This window comes from Haliotis rufescens, unplaced genomic scaffold (genome assembly GCF_023055435.1).
Source record: "Haliotis rufescens isolate VD_foot unplaced genomic scaffold, xgHalRufe1.0.p SCAF_1, whole genome shotgun sequence".
NCBI lineage: Eukaryota > Metazoa > Mollusca > Gastropoda > Lepetellida > Haliotidae > Haliotis > Haliotis rufescens.
Window position 1 is genome coordinate 10,333,373 of NW_025963779.1, and position 25,992 is coordinate 10,359,364.

Consider the following 25,992-nt stretch of genomic DNA (forward strand, 5'->3'; position numbering starts at 1 on the left):
GACATAATTAAAGATGTATCATTGATGGTCATCTATGATATGGTGCACACTAACATATACTCATATTAAGTAATAATAGGTTAGCTCAAGTTTTCTATTTTCATTTTGAGGATGGGCTAAGTAAATATCAAACTTAAATTTAATCTCTGCTTGAGGTTTTAAGTGACATTTAGCTGTCAACAACACAGAAAGTCCACATGTACATCTTAAATGATGTGTAGCACATGACGCTTATCCCATCATTTCACGTAGACGTAGTGACCAAACCCATCACAATGCATTATACACCCATAAGTTGATATCTCTACAGCATCTCAGTTATGAAAGATCGTATATGTTCAAGATAAAGATGTAAAAAGAAAGGTTCACTGAGATTACATAAGCAATGAGACCTACCATGTAGCACTGGAAGCAGCTCCAGTTGTAGGCAGATAATGTATGCATGGTCTCTCTTGCCACTCTCAGATCCTCCCGTGCTTGTCTCATCCACCTCCTGGCCTCTTCAGGCTGAGGATTAGGTTTCTCTCTATGATGAGCCCTGAATGATGACCCGCCTGACCGGGAGTGAAAGCCATGAGAGAAGGAGTCGCCGTCATCATCCCAGAAATGTTCATAGTCATGCCGATGACGTTTGCTCCGGCGGTTCATTTCTTCATAAAACCAGTTGGATCTCTCTGTTCTTGGCTTTGCATTAGTATGTCCTGGGACTTGATCTATATTTTGACCCTTCTCCAACATTTCAATATAATTCTGTATCCGCTGAAATACTTTGGTACAAAACTCTTCATTACCTTGATTCTTGTCTGGATGCCATTTAAACAACAAACGTTTCTTTACTTTCTCTCTTTGCTTAGTGTCTGGCATTTGCCATGCCACCTTCAATGTTTCACGTATTTCTTTCAGCACACTGTCCATATCAAGAGGCTTGTCTTCAGATGGTGTTGCCTGTTGCTCTTTTCGTGGGACTTCTCCTGTCTCAGTCTCAGGTCCAGGTGTATTTCCCTCATCATGCTGTGACCTATTAGAGAGCACAATCTCTCTACACTGAGATCGTTTCTGACGCTGAAACTTGAAAAGATCCAAGGCAGATACTTCTTGTATCCCCTCTTCTCCTACGTCAACGGCATATCTATCAAGAATTGGCAAAGTTTCACTTGTCAGGATTTGTTTCACCTTGGCATAGATATAAACTGGACCTGAGTCTGGATTTGGCAAGTCTGATCCTTCTTGCCCTATTCTATCATCTGTGAGTGGGTCATATATTTCCATTCCAACATATTCCTCCACATCAAACCTAGTAAAGCTATTATCAAGCATCCAGTGGAACTCCTCTGGAATCCTTGTTCCGGGTGGTGGAAATACAGAGTCTTTTATATAGCTGCATATGTAACTTGTGGGCTGGACACTCATTCCATCTAGATAGGCTTGAATCTTTCCTGGATCACATGCAAGCATATCAACCAGTGAATATAGGCCACTTGTGATGTATCCCCCTGTTAGCTTGTTAATTGCTGTGGCCAGTTTACTATGAAGAAGCACTTGATTCAGTTTTCTGGTGTTGATGTAAACAGTTACTTTGTTTTCGTCTTCATAATCAAGAAAACATGATTGCTCTCTGTCACTCCCTTCAACTACCAGGCCACCATGAATCAATACAGTTTTCAGACCTGTGATTTGCTTAATGCTCATATTCGCTAATTTCATCTCAATGTTTTTCAGTTCTGTTTCTGTAAGCTTTTCTACTCTCCCCAAACGCCGGCTATCGTTTATAAGTCTTATGAGGCCAATCACAAACTCTGGATTTGTGATTTTTTGACTGTATTCACTCGAGACTGAACCTTCAGTGGCTTTGTTATGACTGGTTTCACACATGACCTCATTTGTCATCTGATCAAGAATCTTAGGTCTATATATTTCTGGCAACTGTTCAAATACATCAACTTCATTTGTTTTAGAAATCTCCAATCTTTTGAAACCAACAAAGTATCTGAAATTCAAAGTCTTTACTCTGTTCTCCAGTGATTCATTATCAGCAATGACCAAACTTGTTGACTTGGACAGTTTGCCGTCTCTGTCCAAGAGGAATAAGTATTGAACTGTTAGAGCGATGTTGTTATCCTTTTCTTCCTTCTGTAAACACTTGAAGAGCATGTCTGTTGCCTTCTGGACGATCTTAAGTTCATTTGGTTCCAGTTTACCATCCGCAGTTGTCTGTGCAAGAACCTGTAGAACCTCAGCATAGTGATTAGTTGTCACTTCTGGTGCTGCACCAAGCAGGGAAAACAGCTTGAAGTATGGACCAAACTCCACTGGCGCTTTATATATACCTTGCATTGTGTCTGTCCCTGATACTTCTAGCACAACTTGTGATGGCCGTACAAATAATCCTTCTTGAGGTAAAAATACAACAAAAGCAGCCTTTAGTTGTTTCTTCAATTTCTCAGTCAAATTTGAAGTGTTATCTTGAAGAAACGTGTAAATTGATTTGAGAACCATAGTCAGTATGACCACGAGATCAGAACCCCTATGTGGACGTGTTTGTTGTCGTTGTTCAAGTGATGTACTTATATTCACTATATGCTGAACCACTGATTCAATGGAGGGTTCCTTCTTTATCCCGAGCAGCAATGCCATTTTCTCTCTGTCCTTTCGTGAATGTCCATTCTTGTAATAATCAGGATCTGCATAGTGGGGAAACATGGCACAACTTGTCCATATATAGTGACAGTGCTTTGAAGACACAGAATCACCATATGTTATCAGTTTCCCTTGTTGAAACTGGGGAAGGATTCGTTTTGTCATGTCTTTCTCATTTGATTCCTTCTCCATGTTGTAGGGCATCACGAATTTGATGTTCTTAACTCGTGAGAGAAGTAATCCTTTCATCAACCCTTCTTGTTTTTCAAACAAGTGCTTTGTGAGCAGCTTTGATTTGTGCTCCACATCTCTTGTGATAGGTGTGACATTCATGTCCTCTACTGATCTAGCAAACTTCTCAAAATCCTTTTCTGACACCTTTATTACAATTCCAGACTCTTTTAGGAAGGTTTCCCATTCTGGACTGTCATATGGTGGTGGTGGAAATTTGTCCTCTGAAAGGAATTCTGCAAATAGTGTCCCTCGTTTCAAGTAATATTCACAGGCCCTGTGCAACGATCCATCTTTGTCTTCAATGAAGTGTAACCGTTTAAGACACTGAATCAGGTTTTTTTGCACACTGCTGTAATTTGATAAAAATGATGTTTTCAACAAATGGTCTCTGACATACTGTAAATGAACAGCTTGAGTGGGTTTTGGGAGATGGCTGAATTTCTCAAGGATAATCTTTTCATATAATTCTTCAGGAGAAAGTATTTGAACCTTTAAAAACTCAAAAAGGTTTTTGTTGCTATCCGAACATTTCAGGAGGCACGTTTTGAGCCCAAGTGACCATGTCTCTATTCCATCTTGTGGAATATTGTCATGCTCAATGACAGCATAGACTCTAGCCATTTTCATGTGTTGGCAGGATCCAGATAAATCTTCATAAATGGGCAGAGATCTTAGTAGCTCTGTGGCCACTGGTATTTCAAGCGTCTGTAGATCCTTTAGATGGGTGCAAAAATATTGCTGCAATATTTTAGCTGAACCCTCCTTTATGCCAATAAGTTTGTGAGTGTGTTGTGCAAGTGCCTTGAGTGTAGAAGCTGGTCTTTGGAGATTTGCAACCAATGTCTTTGCTGATTTCACACATTCTTCATTATTGGAGGCAGTCTCACCAAAATCAAGCTGGGGTACACTTAGTTTAGAAAAGGCTGTTTTATAGGTCATGTTTGTCATGCCAAGAAGGTCTAAAATTTTGTCAGAGTCACAAATTGGAAATAAATAGATCACAGTTTGAAATTTCTCAGTTACTTTGGCAGGTAGGATGCACACTTGACTCAAAGAGGATAGGCTGGATTTGACACTATCTATATGAGGAGTCATTTTTGATGAAGCAACAATTTCCCTGTGAAGAAAATCCCAGATTTCAAGAATCCATTGAGGAGATGGTTTACCACTGCATTCCCATGGAATTGGGACAGTGCTGATTATATGACCCATTGTGTCTGACAGAAGAGTGCTCAGTGTTTGAATGTCAAGTTTCCTAAGTGTATCTGATTTATCTGTAAAACCAGAGTACAACTGTTCCATTGATCTATGCATTGCCATTCCTGGTGATCCTTTGATCAACTCCGTAAATACAGTGACAATTATTGGAAGCTGCGAAGTGAAACATCTCAGAATCGAATCTTGTGTCAGAAGAAGAGGTAGGCCATCTAATGAATCAAGAAAAGTTGAACTCTCTTTGCAGTACTTTGTCAAAACAGTCAAGGCATGGGTGTCCTTCAGAGGAGTTGACTTGATGTCTAAAGGGAGACTTGCAAGTTGACATCTATCCTCATTGCTGTTGGTGAATGACTTCAAAAATTCAATCACACTATCTGATGATATACAGGAAACCTCCAAGTCAGCCTCCTGAAACTGATGGTAGATGGACAGTGGCATATCTATTATCTTCATCCCCAAATCTTTGAGAATTTCCACAAGCTTTGGGACTTTAACATGCTGGGCTGTTGAATCAACCTTTTTTGCAGGAACTGGGATATTGTTAAAGTATCCTGGGAATCCAGTAGACGAGGCAACTGAAACCCAATCAAATTTGACAAGCCTTGTTTGATTTTGTGATCTTGAATTTTCAGAAAATTTGCCATCTAGTGGTTTGATAACAGGAAAAAGAGCTGTGTAATGCTGTACAATATGCCTATAAAAGCATGTGGCTAACAATTTCCAATAGTCATCTGAAGTGCCTGCTATCACAGGAAACAGGTTGATGAAGGGTTTAAGCAGTTCATGAGACCTAAAATAACCTGGATCTTGCTGGGCACCAAGCAGTTCTGGTCCTATCAGAGTTTCAAGACCTGATACATAAGCAGGAACAATGACTTGTTGGATGATGGCTTCATTCCAAAGTGTGCGGAAAGGATGTGGACCATGCCATAGGTTCCCTCTAGCTTCATGATCTAATGCAAAATGTCCGTTTATGTGCACGGGGAGTTTTGTGGTGATGCGGAGGGGTAACATACAAAATGCTTTTCCTTGCACTGTATTGTCATCCAGTGGTATTGCTACACCACCTCGTGGTAACATACCAATCTTGCCATCTCTTTGGCATTCTTTAAGAATTTCAGGAACTTTAGTGTTATCAGCAAAGCCACACTTATGAACAACCAGCCACCTTTCTTGTTTTCCTTCAAGGCTCTTCACTTTCAGTACTACCTTTGTCTGCTTAGTGACATCCTGCTCTTTATGTTTGACATAGGTTCGTAAACCTGATACATAGTTTTTTAGGCCAGCATGTTGTTCACTTATTTCCGCACTAACTGAAAAATCTTCAACAAGTCTCCCATCTTTCATCACTGAATGTATTGATATGTTCTTGATATTGTGAAGAAACAACAGAGACTCAGACATTTCATTTCTGAAATCCTTTAGCAGTTGTTCTATGCCCATTTTCCCTTCAATTGGAATTTCTTCATCAGATATATCAGACACCATTTCATTTGTTCTCAGTGGCAGACGGAACAGGGTCCCTGATTCTCCAAAGTCTATAACATCCGTAAGATAGCATTTGAATATGTCCTGAAATTTGCACTGCAGCTCAGCAGCAGGGAATCTACAACCAGGGGCTTCAGATGTTGCCCATGGAATGTACTTCAGATTAGGATCTAAGAAACATACTGTTTCTGGTGTCTCTGGGCCAACTGTGAAAAAAGATGGAACATCAGTTAAATGGTACACAGCATTAAAGCCTACACCATACTGTCCTGTCTTCAGGGCATCATCAGATTTGCTTCCAACGCCAAGAGATTGAATCCCCTCAAAGTCTTTCTCTGTAAAACTACTGTTGTTCCAAACACACAAAGCAGGGCCCTGTAAAGGTTTCCAATTATCGGAAAATACATTTTCAGTAGGATGGTTTCTGAAATCTTTGATGAATTTTAGCTCAGTAGCTCCTGCATCATCTGCATTTTGAAGAAGTTCCTTCATAATTGATGAATCCCTTGGATATCCTTCAAGGATTCCCTTCAGTCTCGTTGTCAGTTTCTCACGTTGGCCAAATGAAGTTGCTGACCACGGTAACAGTACTTTCTCAACACTGGCATGTATCAGTGTCTTGACTTTGAAATGTAGGGCTACTTCTTTTGATATGGAGGGATGAACAATTTGTATTCCCGAATCTTTCTTCAGGCGACTACAGTCGTCAAGACAAAGATCAGTTGCAGGCTTCAGGGAGTTTTCAGTGTCTGGTAAAAACATCTGCCATAATTCAGAGTTGACACAGTTTTCCTTCGCTGACAACTTGTATAATAAGTTAGCCATGTTGACATATAAAGTCACATCTTCCTTTCTCATTGGTATATCCTTGTATGTTTCAGCCGTCTTGTCAATTTGCTCTTTCACACAATCCACATCAAAGTGTTCCTTGATTCCAATAACCTGCAGGAAGTGCTTGTATATAAATCTTTGTGTTGGTTCAATTTGATACAGATATGGATGTAGGTCATACTCCAGATGAAATGCAACTTGCTGAGGAAACACTAGCATTTTATCATTAAGTATCACTTGCTTGCCTTTAAGCTTTGCTATAATGTCATGCTCTGGAGAGGTGCTGTCAACCTCCTTGCACAAAGCATCCAGGTGTTTATACAGGTTGTTTAAGATTTTGATTGATTCCTTACTCAGCTGAACTCCCCTGAGTATTTGTGTTGAAATGTGGAGCAATTGTTCACAAACAACTGTTGCAGTTACAGATTTTGTGTCTTGAACACCAAGCCAAATTAGAACTTCTTTTAAAGAAAATAATCCATCCAGTTTGTATGAGTCAAGCAGAAGGTTACAACATCCAACTAAATCAGCTTCTTCATGAAAGAACAACTGAACAGGTGTTGAGAATACTGAAACTGTATCACCTTTCCACTTGAAAGGCCAATCTCTGGCTTTCTGCAATACTGGGAGAAAGGCCATGGTGGATATTTGCTGTCTTGCATCCTCTCCACATTTATGGAATCGCCTCCCACGGGTGCTGCTGTCATACTCATTGATATATTGTAGAATGTTGAGACACCTCTTCTCGGCTCGAGTATTATCCTCGAGACTCAGGTCTTGTACTGTTTCTATCCTTCCTATTATTGCTTCCCACGGAAGATCATTTTCTACCATACCCAGGCAACATAACTGCTTCAGGATTTCATGCCTTTCAAATGCCTCACTTGGAAAAATCTCTTCAGATTCAGTAAATAGTTGGGAAACCTTTCCTCTTGGATGGACTAGCTCCTTGGGCTTTCTTAGTTTTCCATTTGGTTTTGAAGGAATGCATTCATACATCTTCAACAAAGCATCAATATTTGGAACGCATAGTTTGACAGCATACAATGTCAGTGACTGACGATCTGAAGAATTTACCAGTTCAATATTTGGTAAGAAAACCTCCTTGTAGAAATCTTCAGTACTGACAACACGACTGTTGAAGGTTTCTGTAAGACCAGCTGATATGAAATTTTGGTAAATTCTTTCAGGTAGGTCAATAACTGTATCCTTTTCCCAGAATCTTTGAAGTACCCCGACAGCAGTTTTTCCAATAAACTCATTGTATGCTAAAGATGGGGACAAAAATATGGAGTTCTTGAATGCTACATAATTCACTGGATCACCTTGCAGAAAGACTTTGTATTCCTCTTCAGTAATCACCTTATAGAAACTTGTCACAATGGCTGGTTTCTCAAGTGAATTTTTGACATCTACATCCTTGTTCAACATGACACCAGGCCACAAGTTGTAATAGGCCTCAACATCATTCTGAGTAAGATTCTCGAGTCCTGTCAGAGTGCAGATTATTGTTCGACTGATAACCTCAGTTTCTAAGTGTTTGTTCCAGGAACCAGGAATTGATGTTTTGTCGTCCTCTGTTTTTTCACACAGTCGCCTCCTGTCTTCTGTCAGCGCAAACTGTGCATTGATGTGCATGGCGAATTGTGTAGATGGGAGGGGCAAAGGAAGAAAGCAGTATAAGTGTCCGACACAGAAAAAGCTCTGACATTCACGAAGTGAGCTCATTTGAATTATGTCACCACTTGTGCTTAGTGGAACAGCAGTTGAAGCTAAAGGGAGTAGGCCTTTTATTGTGGCAAATTGTCCTGGAACTGTTTTTCCCATGGACCATGTTATCTGCCAGTTTGTATTGTCCTGATGGACTTTAATGCCAAAAGAGTTTGAAAATTCTGTGGTTGTTTTGACAGAAACATTCACCCTTTCTATTAAATAGTCTTCCCTTGAATCCATGTTGCACTGTTTTGAGAAGTGACTGAGGGTGTTAATTTGAGGATTGTGCGGTACTTTTGCCTGGTTAAACACAGAAAACTGATCATCTGTTTTCTTTTGGACTGAAAACAAAAGTTCACACTTGTCAACAGAGGCTCCATTTGGTAGGTAATATACTTCCATTAACTTTACATTTTGTGTGTACAATAATAGATTTCCAGCACCTTTGACCAAAATCTCCAGGAATGTTTTCATCTCTGATTTTGAGTAATGAAGATGTTTTATTTCACTTTTTTCTGCCTGTTCTGCTGTTCGCAGAGGAAATCGAAACAATGTCCCTTTGCAAATATCCCCCTTGGCTTTCTGTCCTATGTCACAGCCAAACACTCCATCAAATGGCTGAAATTGGCCTCGCATCGTCTGCAGCATTCTCTTATTTTTGACGGAGGATAGATCTGCTTTCAGTCCTGGTCTGCCCAGATAGGTCCGATGTGGATCAAATATAACTACAGTGTTTCCACTGATGAAGCTTGGGACATCTGTCAAGTTATACACAGAATTGAAACCAAGTCCAAAACGACCAAGCTTTGTTGCATCATCTTCTTTCGTAGCACCACCAAGATCCTGAATGTTTAGAAAATCATCCTCCGTAAATTGTGCATCATTGTATGACCACAAGGCAGGACCTTGAAGGGATTCCATTCCTTTATTCATCAAAGATGTTCTAGCACTACTATTGTGTCTCTCATCATAGAGGAACATCACTTTGGTTGCTTTGGCATCTTCTGCATTTTGTATTATCTCTTTTGGTACTGAAAATCCATCTGTATATCCTCTAAGGATCCCATTTAACCGTTTGGTTAATGACTCATGCTGGCCACAGTTAAGATCAAAGGCCTCTGTCCCCTCCATAACCCTCTCAGTCAAGAGAGATGCTCCAAAATACCTTGCTGTCTCTTCAGATATATCACTGTGTACAAAGTAGAGCTTCTCTTCCTCTTCACCATCTGTTGTCTGTTCCAGAAGCCATTCAGCATTGCAAAAGGTACAGTCTGCAGCAGATTTCAAAACAAGGGACTTGGAGTATTCATCTTGGTGAATTGGCAAACTAATTTCATTTGAATGGAATTTGTATGATTTCAACATGTTAATAATGTGAAAAATGATTTGGAGATCTTCTTGCATATCATCTGAATTATCCATTCTGGCTTGAAGGTGTTTATGCTGAATCTCCTTGAGAACAGAAACCAACATTTCAGGACTTTGTTGTTTCTGCCCACCTACAGCTTCTACAATGTCTGCAATACCAATCCAAAACTTTGGCAAACAAAATCTGTAAGGTTTGAGCTCAATGTCCTTCCGTTGTGATTTCATGGTCCAAATTTGACTGGCAAAATGAAATTCTGAATTGATCCAAATAAACTTCATTTTGCGAAGTCTTTCCTTGCATGCTTTTGTCATCAAGGAAACATTTTGCTTTGAAAGATACCTGTACAGGTCTTTCATTACTTCCATGTACTTGTGTTCTGTATCCTGTTGGGGCTGATATGATGCAATTGTTAGGTCCATATGCTCCAACACTTGATGAAGTGGTGGTTCAGATACCAATTGAAATGCACTGATGATTTCTTTTGGAAGATTTGCAACTGGGGAAACTGATCCTATAACATTCAGATGTTTCTCATTCCACACATTCCCAAGTCGTTCAAGCAAGCAGCTATTTTCTTCTCCAAACAACCTCAATGTGACTGGATAACCTGTTGTTCTCCTTACTAGACGTGGAACAAATCTTACTTGTAGTAGGCTTTTCAAAGAATTTTTATAAGGTTTTGCAAGACGTGCCTTCAGAAAAGCAAATAAAGCTTTGCCTTTCCTAGCAGCAACTTCAAACTCATTTGTCCCAAGAAGGCTTTCTATGACTGCACCAGTACGGCAAAGATGTTCATCTGTGACATCTGTCACTGTTTTTAGTCCAAGCATTTTCAGTCCCTGTAATAAAGATGAATCCATGAATTCAGCAGCAGGAAATTTATCTTCTCTTTCAAACAACTTGCAGAGTTCTGGCTGTGGCTCAAATAGATCACAAACCCTAAACTGCTCACTCATTTCATCTGTAGTAAGGAATTGTATTCTTTTAGCTAGCTTTAGTATGGCTTGATTTGTGAAGAAATGACATTCTTTCAGAAGGTGTAGCATAAATACTTTAACATCATTCCTGTTGTATTTATTGTCTCCATTTGCCATTAATATCAGAATGTTGAGTGTAACTTCATCTCGAGTCACTTGTCTTGCATCAAGTAGTTGAGATAGGGCAGCAGTAGTGGCTGGAATGCACCGTAAATAAACTTCTGGATAGGGCACAACCAGTTGGTCTGCTGGCTCCAGAAGATTAATCTGTTCAATGGTTGTATCCATGTCCAAGTTGTCTGTGTTTGCAAATAGTTCCAGCTTCTGCAGTACGTCTTTGGCTGAACTGCTCAGACATTTACATTCACAAAGAAACTCAGCCAAAGACCGTTTTTCCTCATCTTTTGCAATGTTGTTAAAATTAGATACCTTCTCCAAAAGTGTATCCTTCTGTGCAACATCTTCAAGGACACTGATGACACCTTCAAAGGATGGATATTTGATAACATCTCCTATAATGGAGGCGTTTCTCTTGAGAGCATCAGGTATCTTTGATAGCGGGATGATACCAAGGTGTTCCAAAGCCAAACCTAGTCTTTGATCCAAATCACCAACAGTCTTCACATTCATGCAAATGAAACTTGAAGATACAGGATAAAGAGGCATTGTTCCATCAGCAGTGGCTTCCCCAGGGATAAGTAAATCATCTGGAAATTTGTCTTTGACATCTATGTCATGTTTTGTGATGTACTGCCATACAGAGTCAAGCCATTCTGGACTAAATTGAGAATCAGATGTCACAGTTGCAACCCCTGAAGGAAACTGCACCTCCATGCACTCTTTAAGAAGACGTGCAAAGGGCTCAGATGACAATCTTTGAATGTTGAACATTCCTGAAAATTAAAGGAAACAAAAAGTGTACAACACAACACAACATTATGCACTTCCAGCCTTATGACATTACTTGAAGTCTGGGGAAACACATTCCTTCATCACTCTGTGGATATCAAATTCTAACCACTCCATGTGAAAGTTCTTTTCAAATATGTAAATGCCTAAATGAGAGAGAGAGGGAGAGAGAGAGAGGGGATATCAAATTCTAACCACTCCATGTGAAAGGTCTTATTAAATATGTAAATGCCTAAATGAGAGAGAGAAAGAGAGAGAGAGAGAGGGGGGGGGGGGGGGGGGGGGGATATCAAATTCTAACCACTCCATGTGAAAGGTCTTTTTAAATATGTAAATGCCTAAATGAGAGAGGGAGAGAGAGAGGGGGGATATCAAATTCTAACCACTCCATGTGAAATGTCTTTTTAAATATGTAAATGCCTAAATGAGAGAGAGAAAGAGAGAGAGAGAGGGGGGGGGGATATCAAATTCTAACCACTCCATGTGAAAGGTCTTATTAAATATGTAAATGCCTAAATGAGAGAGGGAGAGAGAGAGGGGGGATATCAAATTCTAACCACACCATGTGAAATGTCTTTTTAAATATGTAAATGCCTAAATGAGAGAGAGAAAGAGAGAGAGAGAGAGAGGGGGGGGGGGGTATCAAATTTTAACCACTCCATGTGAAAGGTCTTTTTAAATATGTAAATGCCTAAATGAGAGAGGGAGAGAGAGAGAGAATATCAAATTCTAACCACCCCATGTGAAAGGTCCTTTTAAATATGTAAATGCCTAAATGAGAGAGAGAGAGAATATCAAATTCTAACCACTCCATGTGAAAGGTCCTTTTAAATATGTAAATGCCTAAATGAGAGAGAGAGGGGGGGGTATCAAATTCTAACCACTCCATGTGAAAGGTCTTTTTAAATATGTAGAAATGTAAATGCCTGAGAGAGAGATAGAAAGAGAGAGAATATCAAATTCTGACCACCCCATGTGAAAGGTCTTTATAAATGTGTAAATGCTTAAATGAGAGAGAGAGAGAGAGAGAGAGAGAGAGAGAGAGAGAGAGAGAGAGAGAGAGAGAGAGAGAGAGAGAGAGAGAGAGAGAGAGAACCACCCCATGTGAAATGAAACATACATTCAACATTATTAAAGAGACCAACCTTTTTTTGCCATATCTTGAAGATAGTGTCCAGTAGTACTGTCACGAAGAACAAATCTATGTCTCAGGCCTGGAAACATGTTTATATCATCTTCATCCTCGCACACAAATACAGGGTCTGCTTCCCCAAATGTCGTGAAGGATCCATCTGCAAGAGGGAGAAGTCTCACCCCACGAAGACACTGAAAGCTGTCCTCTGCACATATGAACTCAAGCAGATGCAGCTTCTGTTGGTCTGTTATTCCTGGATAAAGGTTCTTGGACTGAAGGGTTTTTGAAAGTCCATCTGGTGTCACAAATTTCAGTTGATCTAGATCTGGGTAGTAGGATTGCAATGCCTCATGCAAATGAGGTGGGACTACAACAATGTTTTCCTGACTCATTTTGTAGGTAACAACAACTGTTTCTTGGATTTCAGACGACACTTTCGAAGGTACAAAGAGGATTCCATTTTCAGCATTTATCCACTTGCCTCCATCATTTGGGGTGTAGAGGCTTCGTTCTCTGAACATTAACTTGTAAAATGCTTCACAAAGTCCTTTCCAGTTTTCACGTATTTGTGATTTATCAGGCAGCGCACGGTATATCTTCTCTACACAAGTCTCATCTCTTCCTTCCTTTTGCCAATACATGATCAACTCTTGTATGAGACTGACATATGTTTGAGGGAACACCTCGAGGAGTAAACACTGGTTCCATCGTATCGCTTTATCCATCTGGGATTTGTTCTTCGTTTGATCTGCTGTTGGCCACTTGATATGTCTACGGTTCTGACTCAGTGCAAAATGACCATGGACGTGAATAGGTAGGCCTGTGGGACTCTGCGCCTCAAGTGGCAAGGGCAGAAAACAAAATATATGCCCGGTTTGCTCCTGTTCAAGGGCGAAAGCTAAGCCAACACACGGGCATGATGCAATGGTTTTGTCAAAGCACAGTTTCTTGAATGATTTTGAAATTTTTCCATCTTGAAAGTGCTGAATCACGAGCCATATGCTGTTGTTACAGTTCTGGTGTGTTGACATAAAGTCACATGTTTCTACTTTCATGTAGTATATCTTCTCAATTGGCGATTTTGGTAACCCTCCCTTTAGTTCCTTTATGGATTCTACAAATTCTTTTCTAATATTTACAGTGTCTCCTACATAGCTACTCGTGTCAACAGTGAAAAGAGTCTCACAACTGTTTTCTGGAACTTGCTTTCCAAAGAGACTTGCACCTTTCTGACAAACCTGAATCCTTGACAATGACTTCAGGAAGAGCAGCATATGAGGGGCCTCAGCTTGGAATGCACTGAAGAGATCTTGTATTTTATTATCATCATAAATAATGTCTGACAATTCTGTCACTTCTCCTCGGAGGGGAAACCAAAATAGAGTGCCTTTGAAGAATCCATCCTTGAGTGTTTGGGCTGAAAACCCAAATATACCATCCAGAACTCGAAGCAACAAATCTTTGGAAAATTCAATCCTGTCCAGTCTGCTCATATAGCACACCATCTTTGGGTCATCTTCCCACATGTACGGATCTAGTAAAAGGATGTTGTGACCAGATACGATCAAAGGCACATCTGAAACAAAATAAAGATACTGATGTAAGTGAGCGCATAAACACTATAGATGTAGTCAGCTACATTCCAACTATATCATATTTTGCCTGTGAGTTGTGTCTAGGAAAGCCAGTTTGTTTGTTTGTTGTTTAACACCACACGGAGCATTATTCCAGCTATATGATGGCCGTATATAAATAATCGAGTCTGGACCAAACAATCCAGTGATTGACATCATGAGCATCGATCCATGCAATTGGGATACATGCATAAACCATGTCAGAGAGGTAGTTGCTCTTATGACAAGCTAAGTCACCTTTTTAGGGCAAGCATAGGTTGCTAAGACCTATTCCAGAGGCAAGCCAGTGCCCAAAAGCATGGGAAAAATCCACGCTTTCAAAGCAGAATGACACACATTCAGATAAGTCCACCCAATCATCTCAAATAACATGCTTAGATGCAGGTTACTGGTTGCAGGGACAAATCCTACCTCTAATACCCTCTAATGTGTTCAATGTTATGTAACATTACATCCCCTTCCAGCCAAAGGTGATGCACATGGAATCCAGTCGTCATTGTAAGGCATTGTAATTCAGCATGTCGTAAACCCATGATCCCATGATCGTGCTCGTGGGTTTCACCACAGTTGTTAATGTCTAACACCTGCAGCACTTCGGGTTCCAAAGTGAACCTGACATGATGGACGTAATTTAATTTAATAGAAATACTGTGGAATTTGGCGTCAAGCCAAACCCACCCACTCTAACATGAAACCTGAATGGATAGGCAACCATGCTTGGACAAAAGGATAGGTGAAACTGACATCCACAAGACAAAATATGTTTGTACCTGTCAGATGAAAGACTGACTTGAATCCCAGTCCAAAGCGACCAACTTTAAGAGGCTCCTGTTCCTTGATACTACTCTGTAGCATCCTTATGCCATCCCAGTCTTCATCAGTGAATACACCATCATTGTACACACATAAGCCAGGACCCTAAAAGTACACCACATACAAGCTTATACAAAGATGATTTTATCTGTAATGACAATAATGAAGTAATCCTTTCAAAACATTCTACCACAAAATGACTCCATAATGTTTTATCTGACATCAACATTTATAAAAATTTATAAATTTATAAAAAAAATACCTCTCGTGAATGGCATGTGTTTTAGTCTAAACATAACATAAAAATATTACCAGCTGCAAAGCATACGGTTGCTTTTCTTATCAACAGTCCTGATACTGAACAGTGTGACCGACTCAGTTGGCAAATGATCACAGCTCACGTGTACATGCTAACTAACATGGTGGTCAGTCTAACTTCGTAAAGAGGTATAAATGTATATCATGTGACATCAGTGAATGACATAATCACAGATAGCTCCTTAATTCATGTAAGACTGTGCTGAACCAGAATTGCTTGCAATAACTTTGTCTCTACCCATGAGGGCTGTAACGCCAGCACATGGCACGTAAATTCATTACTGGAGGACTAGACGCAGGCATATTGGCAGTCCAAGAAATTTTATTCTATTCACTTTTCTTAGTCGGTTAAACTGTAAGATGAATATCATTCATGATTACTGTAATTCTACATTATTGGAGAAAGTCTCACTTTGACACAAGTAACTTAATACACCCACACTAACTTACATTAAGAAATTGGCACTATGTTGCCGATCAAAGTCAGTTACCGTATTCGACGTAATAAGCACCCCGCTCAAATAAGCGCCCACGACGATATTTGCTGATATATTAGCTAGTGAACAATCCCAATTAGCACCCCTTCCGATTGATCAATGTACACAAGACTTATTTATTCGCGTATAATACACACTCGAGTGTTATATGCACCCTTAATTATGGGCAATTAAATTCTGGAAAAATATATCTGTCGTACATAAACATTTCAGTCTGTCACCATAAACCACGAAATTCATTTTTCAACTCTGGTTTTTTTCACCAAAATAATATTCTAATAAGAGCCCCCTATTTCTAATTTTGAGAGCACCTAGGCGCTTATTACGTCGAATACGGTAATCATGAAAATATTGTTTACACCTGTTATAAATTCACCTCAATCATACACTTACATGCCCTCACAAAACACCAGTAACGAAAGGTGGGAAATGCTCCAGACAGTTATATGCGCTACAATGGAAGAATAACTTCAGTAGACAGTTACATATTTCTTTCCTCGATCAATATCAATAGATCCCTTTGGGGTGAGACTACATGTATATAAACCTTGAGGGTCCGAAGATGTGGGAAGCCATCAACTGACGGGGGACTGAAGGGACGCCCATCATACAGAATCTTCACTTCCGTGGCATCCGCATCCTCGGCATTCTGTATCAGTTCCTGTAAATAAAAGCAATAAAACCCTTTCCATGCGCATAAGAAGTCTCTGCTAAAAGCAGATTTGTTGTACGATTCAGACTATACCATGAGCATGTGTTTATGAATCACTACTAAACACTGAACACCAGGTGTTCGCGAGCGTATCCTGCCCCACCGGTGGCACCCGTCACAAACAGCCTGCTCGAGTGTACCTCAAAACATGCAGGGGGGCCAGACTCTATATATAAATAGTAAAGGGTGTATCTATGAATGGGGAACCCCCTTATATTTTACCTTAAGGATCTGTCCATCATCAGGGTATTGGTCCAGGACCACTTTTAGTTGTTTGATGAGGGAGGGGAGTTTCATGCTGGAGAACCCCTCCCTCGGGAGTCCGCCGGGGGCACCTGTCAAGCACAGAGAACATGGTGTGAGGGGCATCAAGGGACATATAGTAGTCTAGTAAGATCAGCTGCAAAAAAAATGATTGTAATCGTTATTATCAAATAAATAATTTTCAAATATGTCTCAAGTTGCTTAAGTGTGATGAATGAATTGAGTAAAATAACACTAAAGTCCACTTTGGCCCCAAGCACATTTGCAGAAAGGTTCGAATCTGATTTTCAAAATGGCTGCCACTGTAGCCATATTGAAAAATCTATCTTTTTTTACAAAATGTCCTGAAATTTGGTATATGTATAGTTAGAAATTGATTTGTTGCTCAACAGACCAAGATTCGACCTTTGCACTTCAACCATACTGAAAGTTGAAACTTTTTATGTCCATTACTCAACCCTTTTCTTCTAAAAAGTATTGAAATTTGGTATATATGTAGTGAGTAGTGGGCTATGACATATCTGTTCCGTTTTTCGTGATCTGTTCCGTTTAATTTTGTCCTATATTTGATCTTTGCACTTTGACCATGCTCTTTATTCCCCGAAAATGCATTTTCTAGCACTGTAAACATCATCTCCTTAGACACCTGTGGATCAATGAAACTCAAACTACACCTGCTCTTTCCCGCCAATGATGACTGCTACATTTGTCCAAGAGTTTTGAATCCAGTTTTCAATATGGATGCGTCAAATTTGGAAATGTCATCCACAAGTTCACCCAAAAAACTTTTTGAAAGCTCACCTAAAGCCTTGAATGATGTAACCCTGATCAAACAACAATTGAGCAAGAGTCCTATTTCTGGAAAATTGAAGTCATCCCTCTTGTCATATGTGACAGACTCTTGTGGTCAGGGAGGTTTGTTTGGGTGTCAGTATTCTATTTGAATTCCTTAGAAGTTGACGGATGACGGTAGGCACAGTTTATGGATAACAACTTCCTTATTTACTTAAGGGGAACGTTTCGGTACAGAACCTAATTATGTTGTCAAGCTAGGCTGAATAATGTGCATGGTACAGAATATATATAGTAGACTATGGTAACTGTTATATGTAATCTGTACCATCGCCTACACAGTGAATAAATAAGTTGTTATCAATACATTGTGTCTACTTTGTAGTATTTTATTTGAGCTATGGTGTCCCAAATACACTGTGTATAATTACACTGTAATAAAATTGAAATTTGAATTTTATTCTATAATATGGAGGAAGAAGGCGATAATTTAAGTTTAGTGATGAACTGTACATCTCAATGTACATCAACAACAACCTTAAGTTGTCATGAGTCAGATTTACCTTTCCCCCTTTGTCTCTCCGGGGGCACGTTGTGCAGAGTTGCGTCCCTTGGACATGCCAGAAACCTATGATTGTGGGTTCGAATCCCAATTATGTTTCAAGGTTTGTCAGCACCATACCCGTGCTCGTGGGTTTCACCGAAGTGGTTAACGTCTGAGACCTGCATCACTTTGGGCTTTCCTCCCACATTTAAACTGACACGCCGTGATATAACTGGAATACTGTTGAAAGGGGCGTTTAACCCAACTCACTCACTCTTTGTCTCTCCCCAACCCAAACAACCTCACCTCCACCCACGCTTGAGCTACATGTCTATTGTCGAAAGTGTTATGTCACTCTTAATCTTTATACAATAGATCCCTCCGATGGATTGAGCTCACTGTACTCTTTCATTTCAAGCTCAGGTGGGTCCTTTTGACTTACTCATATCCCGTTTTGGAGAGCTAGTTCCGTACCACTGTCAGACGTTATCTGAAGCAAAGAAAAACATGTTGTGTACAAATATAACAATCCAAATGCTCTTTGTTTTCATCAATTTGGTAAAGGTATGGACTTAAATGGAATTAGATAGGTACCGGGTGAATGATAAAATGGATGAGTGAATGAGAAAAAGTAGGAAAAGAGAAGGAAAATGTTAATCTTGTCATAGCGACTGATTTACGACTTCCATTGACTGAAGTACATTTGACTCCAAAGGCAAATTACCCTGTAACCATGTCTCCATAACTTAATTGTCATTACGTTTTAGACGCTAATCCCCGTTGTTAATCCTCACCAACATTTCATTGTATATTGACTGACAGCCAACCTGGGCTGCTATATCACTTCCCGTTCATTAGTGTTATTTATAGTATGGCATTTATAGCCTTAATTGTTCATCCCCTAAGCTGTGTCATCCCCAGAAGTCATTGTCTTTCCATTGTTGTTCAGTACTATATATGTGCTACCATTACACACGCCACATAGCAAAAAGATGGCAAACCCAATGGGACGCAAGTAAGATCGGCAGATGGCTATACAAAATTCAACCCAAGGTCCAACAAAAGCCAAGCTCATACTCAAATGAAAGGAAAATTGAAACTGCTATCTCACGCCTCAGACATGGTCACAAAAAGCACTATGTCAAGGTTTGTTCATCTTGCAATCAGGCTGAAACCATTGACCACGTGTTACTAGAATGTCAAGACCATGCCCCAGCCCGGGCTAGGTTAAAACAAGAATTGCAGTTAGATCCGCTATCTGTCATAGATCTCCTAAAGCCAAGAGATGCAATAGCAAAGGCCAAACTAACTCTATTTCTGAGAGATGGACAGCTGCTCGAACGTATATAAACAGAGCAGCCAAGGATAAAAATGAAATCATATCAATATAAGAAAATAGAAATCATATCAATGCAAAAACAGAAATTATGTGAACACCGAACTCACAATAGATATGTGAACCCTTCTCACACACAGGAGTCCCAAAGAGGGACAGGTCAGCCGAAATTGCCTAGGCAGAAGGCGACCTCTTAAACACCTAATGCAACAACAACAACAACACACGCCACAAGGCAGCATTATAAGCCCAACCCTGTTAATGATCTTTTTGACCATGTCAACTTTCCTACCCAAACTTCTAAGTTCGCTGATGACGGAGCAATATGGGTAAAGCACAGAGATATTTCACAAATCAGAAAAACACTCCAGTCAGCCCTGGACGGAGTAGATCAATGGTGCAATAAATGGGGATTCACCATTTCAAGTGAAAAAACTGTTGGAGTTCTATTCAAACGCCGGGGGGAAAGATGCTATGATACCCCGTGTCTCCATAAAAGGCAAACCTATCAAATTCGAAAAATCTGCAATATTTCTTGGGGTGATCCTTGCTCAACACCTCACTTGTCGCAAGCATAGAGAATATGTCGAAAACAGATGTCAAAAAGACCTGAACGTATTACGGGCAATTTCAGGCACATCTTGGGGCACATCGAGGGACACTTAGCTGGACCTCTACAAAGCTCTTATCAGATCAAATTTGACTATGGTTGTGAGGCTTTTCATTCAGCATCAAAAACTGTCTTGAGGCGCCTAGACAGAATACAATACAAAACCCTAATGCGAAAAATAAAAGACTAAAAGAGAAAACTCAACCCTACTACGATCAGTAGCTATCACTAAAATTCAAACTACCTGGGACAGCTGGGCCCATATATACACTGATGGATCTAAGAATACTATCAACAACAGTGTTGGTTACGGGATCCATATCACATTCAGTTCGCTTGCCTGATGGTCAGTCAGTATTCACGGCTGAATTGGAGCCAATTCATCATGCACTCAAACTCATACCGGAACTCCCGGAAGCAAAGGCAATCGTCCTATCAGACTCGCTAAGTGCACTTCAGGCCATCAGTGGCAGAAACTCAAACTCCAGGCCAAACAGTCAACAATATTCTGTACGAATATACAAAACTATCGGACCAAGGGCAACAAGTGGAGCTGTGTTGGATCCCCTCTCACATAGATATTCATGGAAATGAAAAAGCAGACTCACTGGCTAAGCTAGCTCTAGACAAAGCGGATATACAGCCTATTCCCTTTAGTAAACTAGAGATAAAAAGCAAAATCAAAGCCTCCATAGCAGAAAGATGGCAAGCCGAATGGGACGCAAGTAAGATCGGCAGATGGCTATACAAAATTCAACCCAAGGTCCAACAAAAGCCAAACTCATACTCAAATGAAATGAAAATTGAAATTGCTATCTCACGCCTCAGACTTGGTCACAGAAAGCACTATGACAAGGTTTGTTCATCTTGCAATCAGGCTGAAACCATTGACCACGTGTTACTAGAATGTCAAGACCATGCCCCAGCCCGGGCTAGGTTAAAACAAGAATTGCAGTTAGATCTGCTATCTGACATTGATCTCCTAAAGCCAAGAGATGCAATAGCGAAGGCCAAACTAACTCTATTTCTGAGAGATGGACAGCTGCTCGAACGTATATTGACAGAGCAGCCAAGGATAAAAATGAAATCATATCAATATAAGAAAATAGAAATCATATCAATGCAAAAACAGAAATTATGTGAACACCGAACTCACAATAGATATGTGAACCCTTCTCACACACAGGAGTCCCAAAGAGGGACAGGTCAGACGAAATTGCCTAGGCAGAAGGCGACCTCTTAAACACCTAATGCAACAACAACAACAGTTGCTACGGCTTCAAACTCACCTTCCCCAACCAAGATACACTTCCACATGCCAGCAGACACCCAATAATAGACGGACTTAACATTACATGGCAGGTGCCCAAATGGTTCACACAAATACAAGGGGTAATATACATAGACCACAGGGACACACAAGAGGACATCCAGGACTACATCAACATGGCAAACAAAATCCACTCACAACCCAAGATTATAAATTACAAAAACATCAACAATCGCACACCCATCCCGGGCAGGACAACCACCCAAACAGTATTTCTGACATTCAAAACAACAGATCTCCCAACACACATCATTTTCGGCACACTCACATATAAAGTAAACCCCGTCAGGAAAAATCCCACCCAATGCACCATCTGCCACTCCTTCAATCACCCTACATCCACCTGCAGACAACCACCCATGTGTCAGAAATGCGGCTCGTATAGACACGAAGCCGCAGAATGCACATGGGCCCCATACTGCACACAATGTAAAACAGAGGGTCATACAGCAACTCAAAACACCTGCCCGATAAAACAAACACATATCCTCAAGCTAAATAAACACATCACAAAAGACCACCTACCAAAACCCGCCACCATCCTAACTTACAACTCCATACCTGAATACCTTGACCTAGACACCACATCTGACTCCATGTCCAGCTCCCTCCCCGAACCACCCCCACCTCCCCCTCCATGCCCCCAAAGAAACAAATGCAAACAACTCTTTGCCACCCATAACCGCTTACTAGCCCCAGCCCCCCCCCCCCCCCCCCCCCCCCCCTCATCCACCCCCACCCCCCAAACACCCTCCAACGCCCCCCGCAGGCAAAAAAATTCAACCGCCCTCAAAATGTAACACGGGACCGGGTTCCAGTTGAAGTTGACAAAATTATCAAATGAATAGTGAGATAAAACAAAACAGTGAGATGTGAAATTTGAGTTAATGAGCGGCCATTGAGCTGTGTTCACCAGACCGTAAATACAAGGTCGGCCCGTCTTAATTAGTGTTCGGTTGTTAGACTTTTATGGCATGAACCATTCCACTAGGGTCCCGTCTAGCCATTGTGGCTAGCCGACAGTAGAACAGTAGTGAATTTAGATGCAAGTTTATTGCTAGGGGAACCCCCGTGTTGACACGAATGTCGCGGGTTGGTAAATGTTCGCCATTAATAAAATGATTGTTTGTGGATTTGCGAACATATTCATTTGCCCACACGAGTCATTCCATTTGATTGCAAATATAACGTTTTTCGTTCGCCAAATTTATACTTTAGACAGTACAATTATGATATAGCCGTCACCACTACTAATGTCTCATTATTTCACGTAGGAATATGTCCCATTTCCCCACACCCCACTTTCTGTTTTGTATTTTGAAAGAATAAATAAAAGAAGGTTTTGTGTGGGACACTTTTATACTAATTATAAGAGGATGTTGTAAATGAATATGAACAGCCATGCTGTCTGACTGTTGATAGAATTTGAGATCTTCACAATCACCGGGTGTGACCATGTAGACAGAATCTCGTTAGGGTTTGTGATTTTTACATTTGCCCAATGACCATAGTGAGTATTGCTGGGGATACCAAACGTAACAGTTTATTATTAGAGGTTGTGAGTACCTATACCACGTAGATAGGATATATTTAGGATTTTAATCCTTCTTTGGGAGGCATTTAGAAGTTGGAGTACTACGTTAGGATAAGATTTATGGGTGACTTTAATCCTTTCTTTCTCTGTGGGTAATCCTTTCACGTTGATTGGAGGAAGTCACTCAACCAGGTCATGACAGGTCGTGAGTTTACTCACTAACTACTGTGAGCGTTTTTGGCATAACATCTTTTCTTGTATAAACATAGAAACGATGCTCACTCACTGTTAATCTTCTGCAGTTTGCTGGCAAAGTGGGGATAAACCTCAGTGCAAAGACGATCAAACTTAGTTCGAATCCTTGTTTATATGTGACATCTCCCAAATGGGGACATGTTCATAAACTTGGCAAGTGATGATGAATTTTAATATTAATATTATTATAGTTTATGAAATTGTTAATAAAACTTTAATAAAATTGTGCTTCACTCTCACGAAAAATATATTGTCTGTGAGTAAATTTATATGTCACGTTTCATCGGCATTTTTCAGTGATATTGGGACTACATGAAACATGGCTGGTTTTACATTTCTGATACAGGTGCTTGACTGACTGAGTAGTTCATGATCAATTAGATATGTTTAAATCAGTCAAGTTTGCAACAATAGATGAATAAGTTGATACATTTGGACCGCAGTTACCGATTAACAACTTAAGACATAGAGACAGGGAGGAGATATATAACCAAACCTATGGTCCTGTTGAGACAGTTGACAGTTAGAACGTTGGATTAAATGACAGTAACTAATTTGAACATTCCCCAGTAATATCATAAAATACATCATAACTCATAACAGTCCGAGAAACAGCTTCCAGCCATATACTAGTATTGAAGGGACAATCGCTTTTGACAGTTTAAAAATAAACTCACCTTAAGGTGCTTGGCAAGTCAAAACTGACCTCCCTGAATATGTTTTTTAGGTTTGACAGCAACTATGCTTGTGGATTTCAGAGATAGACATGATTTGTTAGCTAGATGTTATTACAATAAGCGAAAATGTCTTAAAAGTCCACAGTTTGTTTAATAGTACAAAAAGTGTGTTATAGATCTATCAACGTTTTCTTTTATTGAACATAATATTTGCACTATATTGCTGTTAGCTGTAAATAATCTAGCCTCCCCATGTACGTAACTTACATATATTTATGTATGACCAGAACAGCAAATAAAGTCCTGGTAGATAGTAACCTCGGAGATTTAACGTGCGCTTTCCGACTTAAGCCTATCTCGCACACGGAGAAGCACTTATACTATTAGGGTAAAATAGCGTTATGATTAAATAAAGAAGTGCACCCCCCCCCCCACCCCCCCCCCCCACCCCCCACCCCCCCCCCCCCACCCCCCCGAAAAAAATATAAGTTTACAGCCTATTCTAATAAAGTTAAAGGGGTTGGGGTTTGGCTGGGTGGGAGTGGGTGATAAAAGAATATTCAATAATATGGAAAAGTTTGGGCCTGGGGGTGGGGCAAGCGTTGGAAGGCACGGCGTCGGCTGGCGAGCATGTGTGGCTAGAAGTCTAGCGGCGGTATCCTTCTAGTAGTCTCTTAGTCAGCTTCTCATCCTGGGGGTAGGAATTCTGGTAGAGACTCTTGGCAAGGAGGGCGGCGGTATTGACGACGAAGTGGTTTGAGGTCGGTACGCCACTACTCTGGAAGAAGTGGTACAAGTCTGTGTAGTTTGTGATGTCGTACTCGATGTCCTGTCCCCCATTCTTGTGCACCATGACGAAAGGGACTCCTTGTTTGGCCTAGAGATGTTCCTTTGGGGTGTTGATCTGGTCAACCTTGTGATCCGGCCGGGCCTGGTAGTGGTTGATCGGAATGTCTGACTTTTCCACTAGTAATTAAAGTTCTTTGGTATGACCTCTTTTATCCCTGCTGACGTTATCCTAATGTTCAATTTCAGTCTGCCTCACCAAGCGTAAGAAAGCATTGTACATGTTCTGATAAACCATACTGATGCAATTAAGCAAATGAATATTTGCTGTGGGCAAATATCTATTTTCTATATATATATATTTGTGGATATGAAGCATTCTAGTTAATTGTGGATACACTGGGCAGACAGAATTGTGTTTATTTCCAGGCCATCCTGATCGTCGTTTACTACTATAAGGTGTATGTTTTGAGGCAAGATCAAAGGCGCCGCACAGCATTTATTAGATAACAGACGGGGTCGTCCGTTTCGCTTTAAACAACCACCCCACACTGTCTGTAGGAGTTATATAATCGGTGCGCAAATAACTGTGTCAAGTCCACTGCCGGGCTGATGCGGTGTCAGTGTCAGCGATGAACATGAATGGAATGCTCAAATTATAGACCTGTAGCACTCACAAGTTGCTCAGCCAAAATATTTGAAAAGTGTATATTCAATTCTCTGATAACAGCAAATAAACCTTAGAAATAGATTCAACATACAAACAATCAAATGTAGAACACAGACCTATGCTTAATAATAATTTCTTCTGGATATGATCAACCTGCGGAACCCTCTATCCGATGAAGTAACTAATGCTCGCTCATTAAAAGAAATCAAATCATTAATTAATCGTTCTGATGCAATTACTAATAATTTTGACTTCAAATATTTTCATAGATCATGCCAAATTGTCCACTGTCGCCTTAGGCTCGGCTGCAGTGACTTAAACGCTGATAAGTTTAGACGACATGTATCAGACATACCAGACTGCACTTGTGGATATCACCTTGAAGATGCAATTCACTTTTTCTATAACTGTCAAAAAATACGATGATATCAGACACACTTTGTATTTCTACACACATGGGTATGGTCTAAAAATGATATTACGTGGCAGTAGTTAAGCAGTTCTACAAACATGACTCTTCTTAAATCAGTTCACGACATCATTGTCAAAAGCAAAAGGTTTGAGTAGCTTAATTTTATGCATGTAGTAAAGGAAAACTGCTTTACCTTATTTCACAGACACCACTTGCTTCAGTGTATTGGCTTCGTGTATTTCATTTGTGCATTTTGTATGTTTATGTTCATCACTCTCTTATATATATATCCAGCTG

The 25,992-nt window shown here is 40.2% G+C and overlaps 1 protein-coding gene across 1 annotated transcript in view; it reads right to left on the reverse strand.

The window, feature by feature from the left end:
* Positions 1-19,209, reverse strand: part of LOC125384434 (sacsin-like) — a 35,673-nt gene extending 16,464 nt beyond the window's left edge. The window contains exons 1-6 of the mRNA XM_048403614.1: positions 18,528-19,209; positions 16,708-16,820; positions 16,321-16,434; positions 14,916-15,063; positions 12,522-14,087; positions 397-11,360 (exon numbers count right to left, since the gene is read on the reverse strand). Coding sequence (XP_048259571.1) covers positions 397-11,360; positions 12,522-14,087; positions 14,916-15,063; positions 16,321-16,434; positions 16,708-16,820; positions 18,528-18,531 — 12,909 coding nt within the window. The 5' untranslated portion in view covers positions 18,532-19,209. The remainder of the gene's footprint in view (positions 1-396; positions 11,361-12,521; positions 14,088-14,915; positions 15,064-16,320; positions 16,435-16,707; positions 16,821-18,527) is intronic.
* Between the last annotated feature and the right edge of the window lie 6,783 nt (positions 19,210-25,992).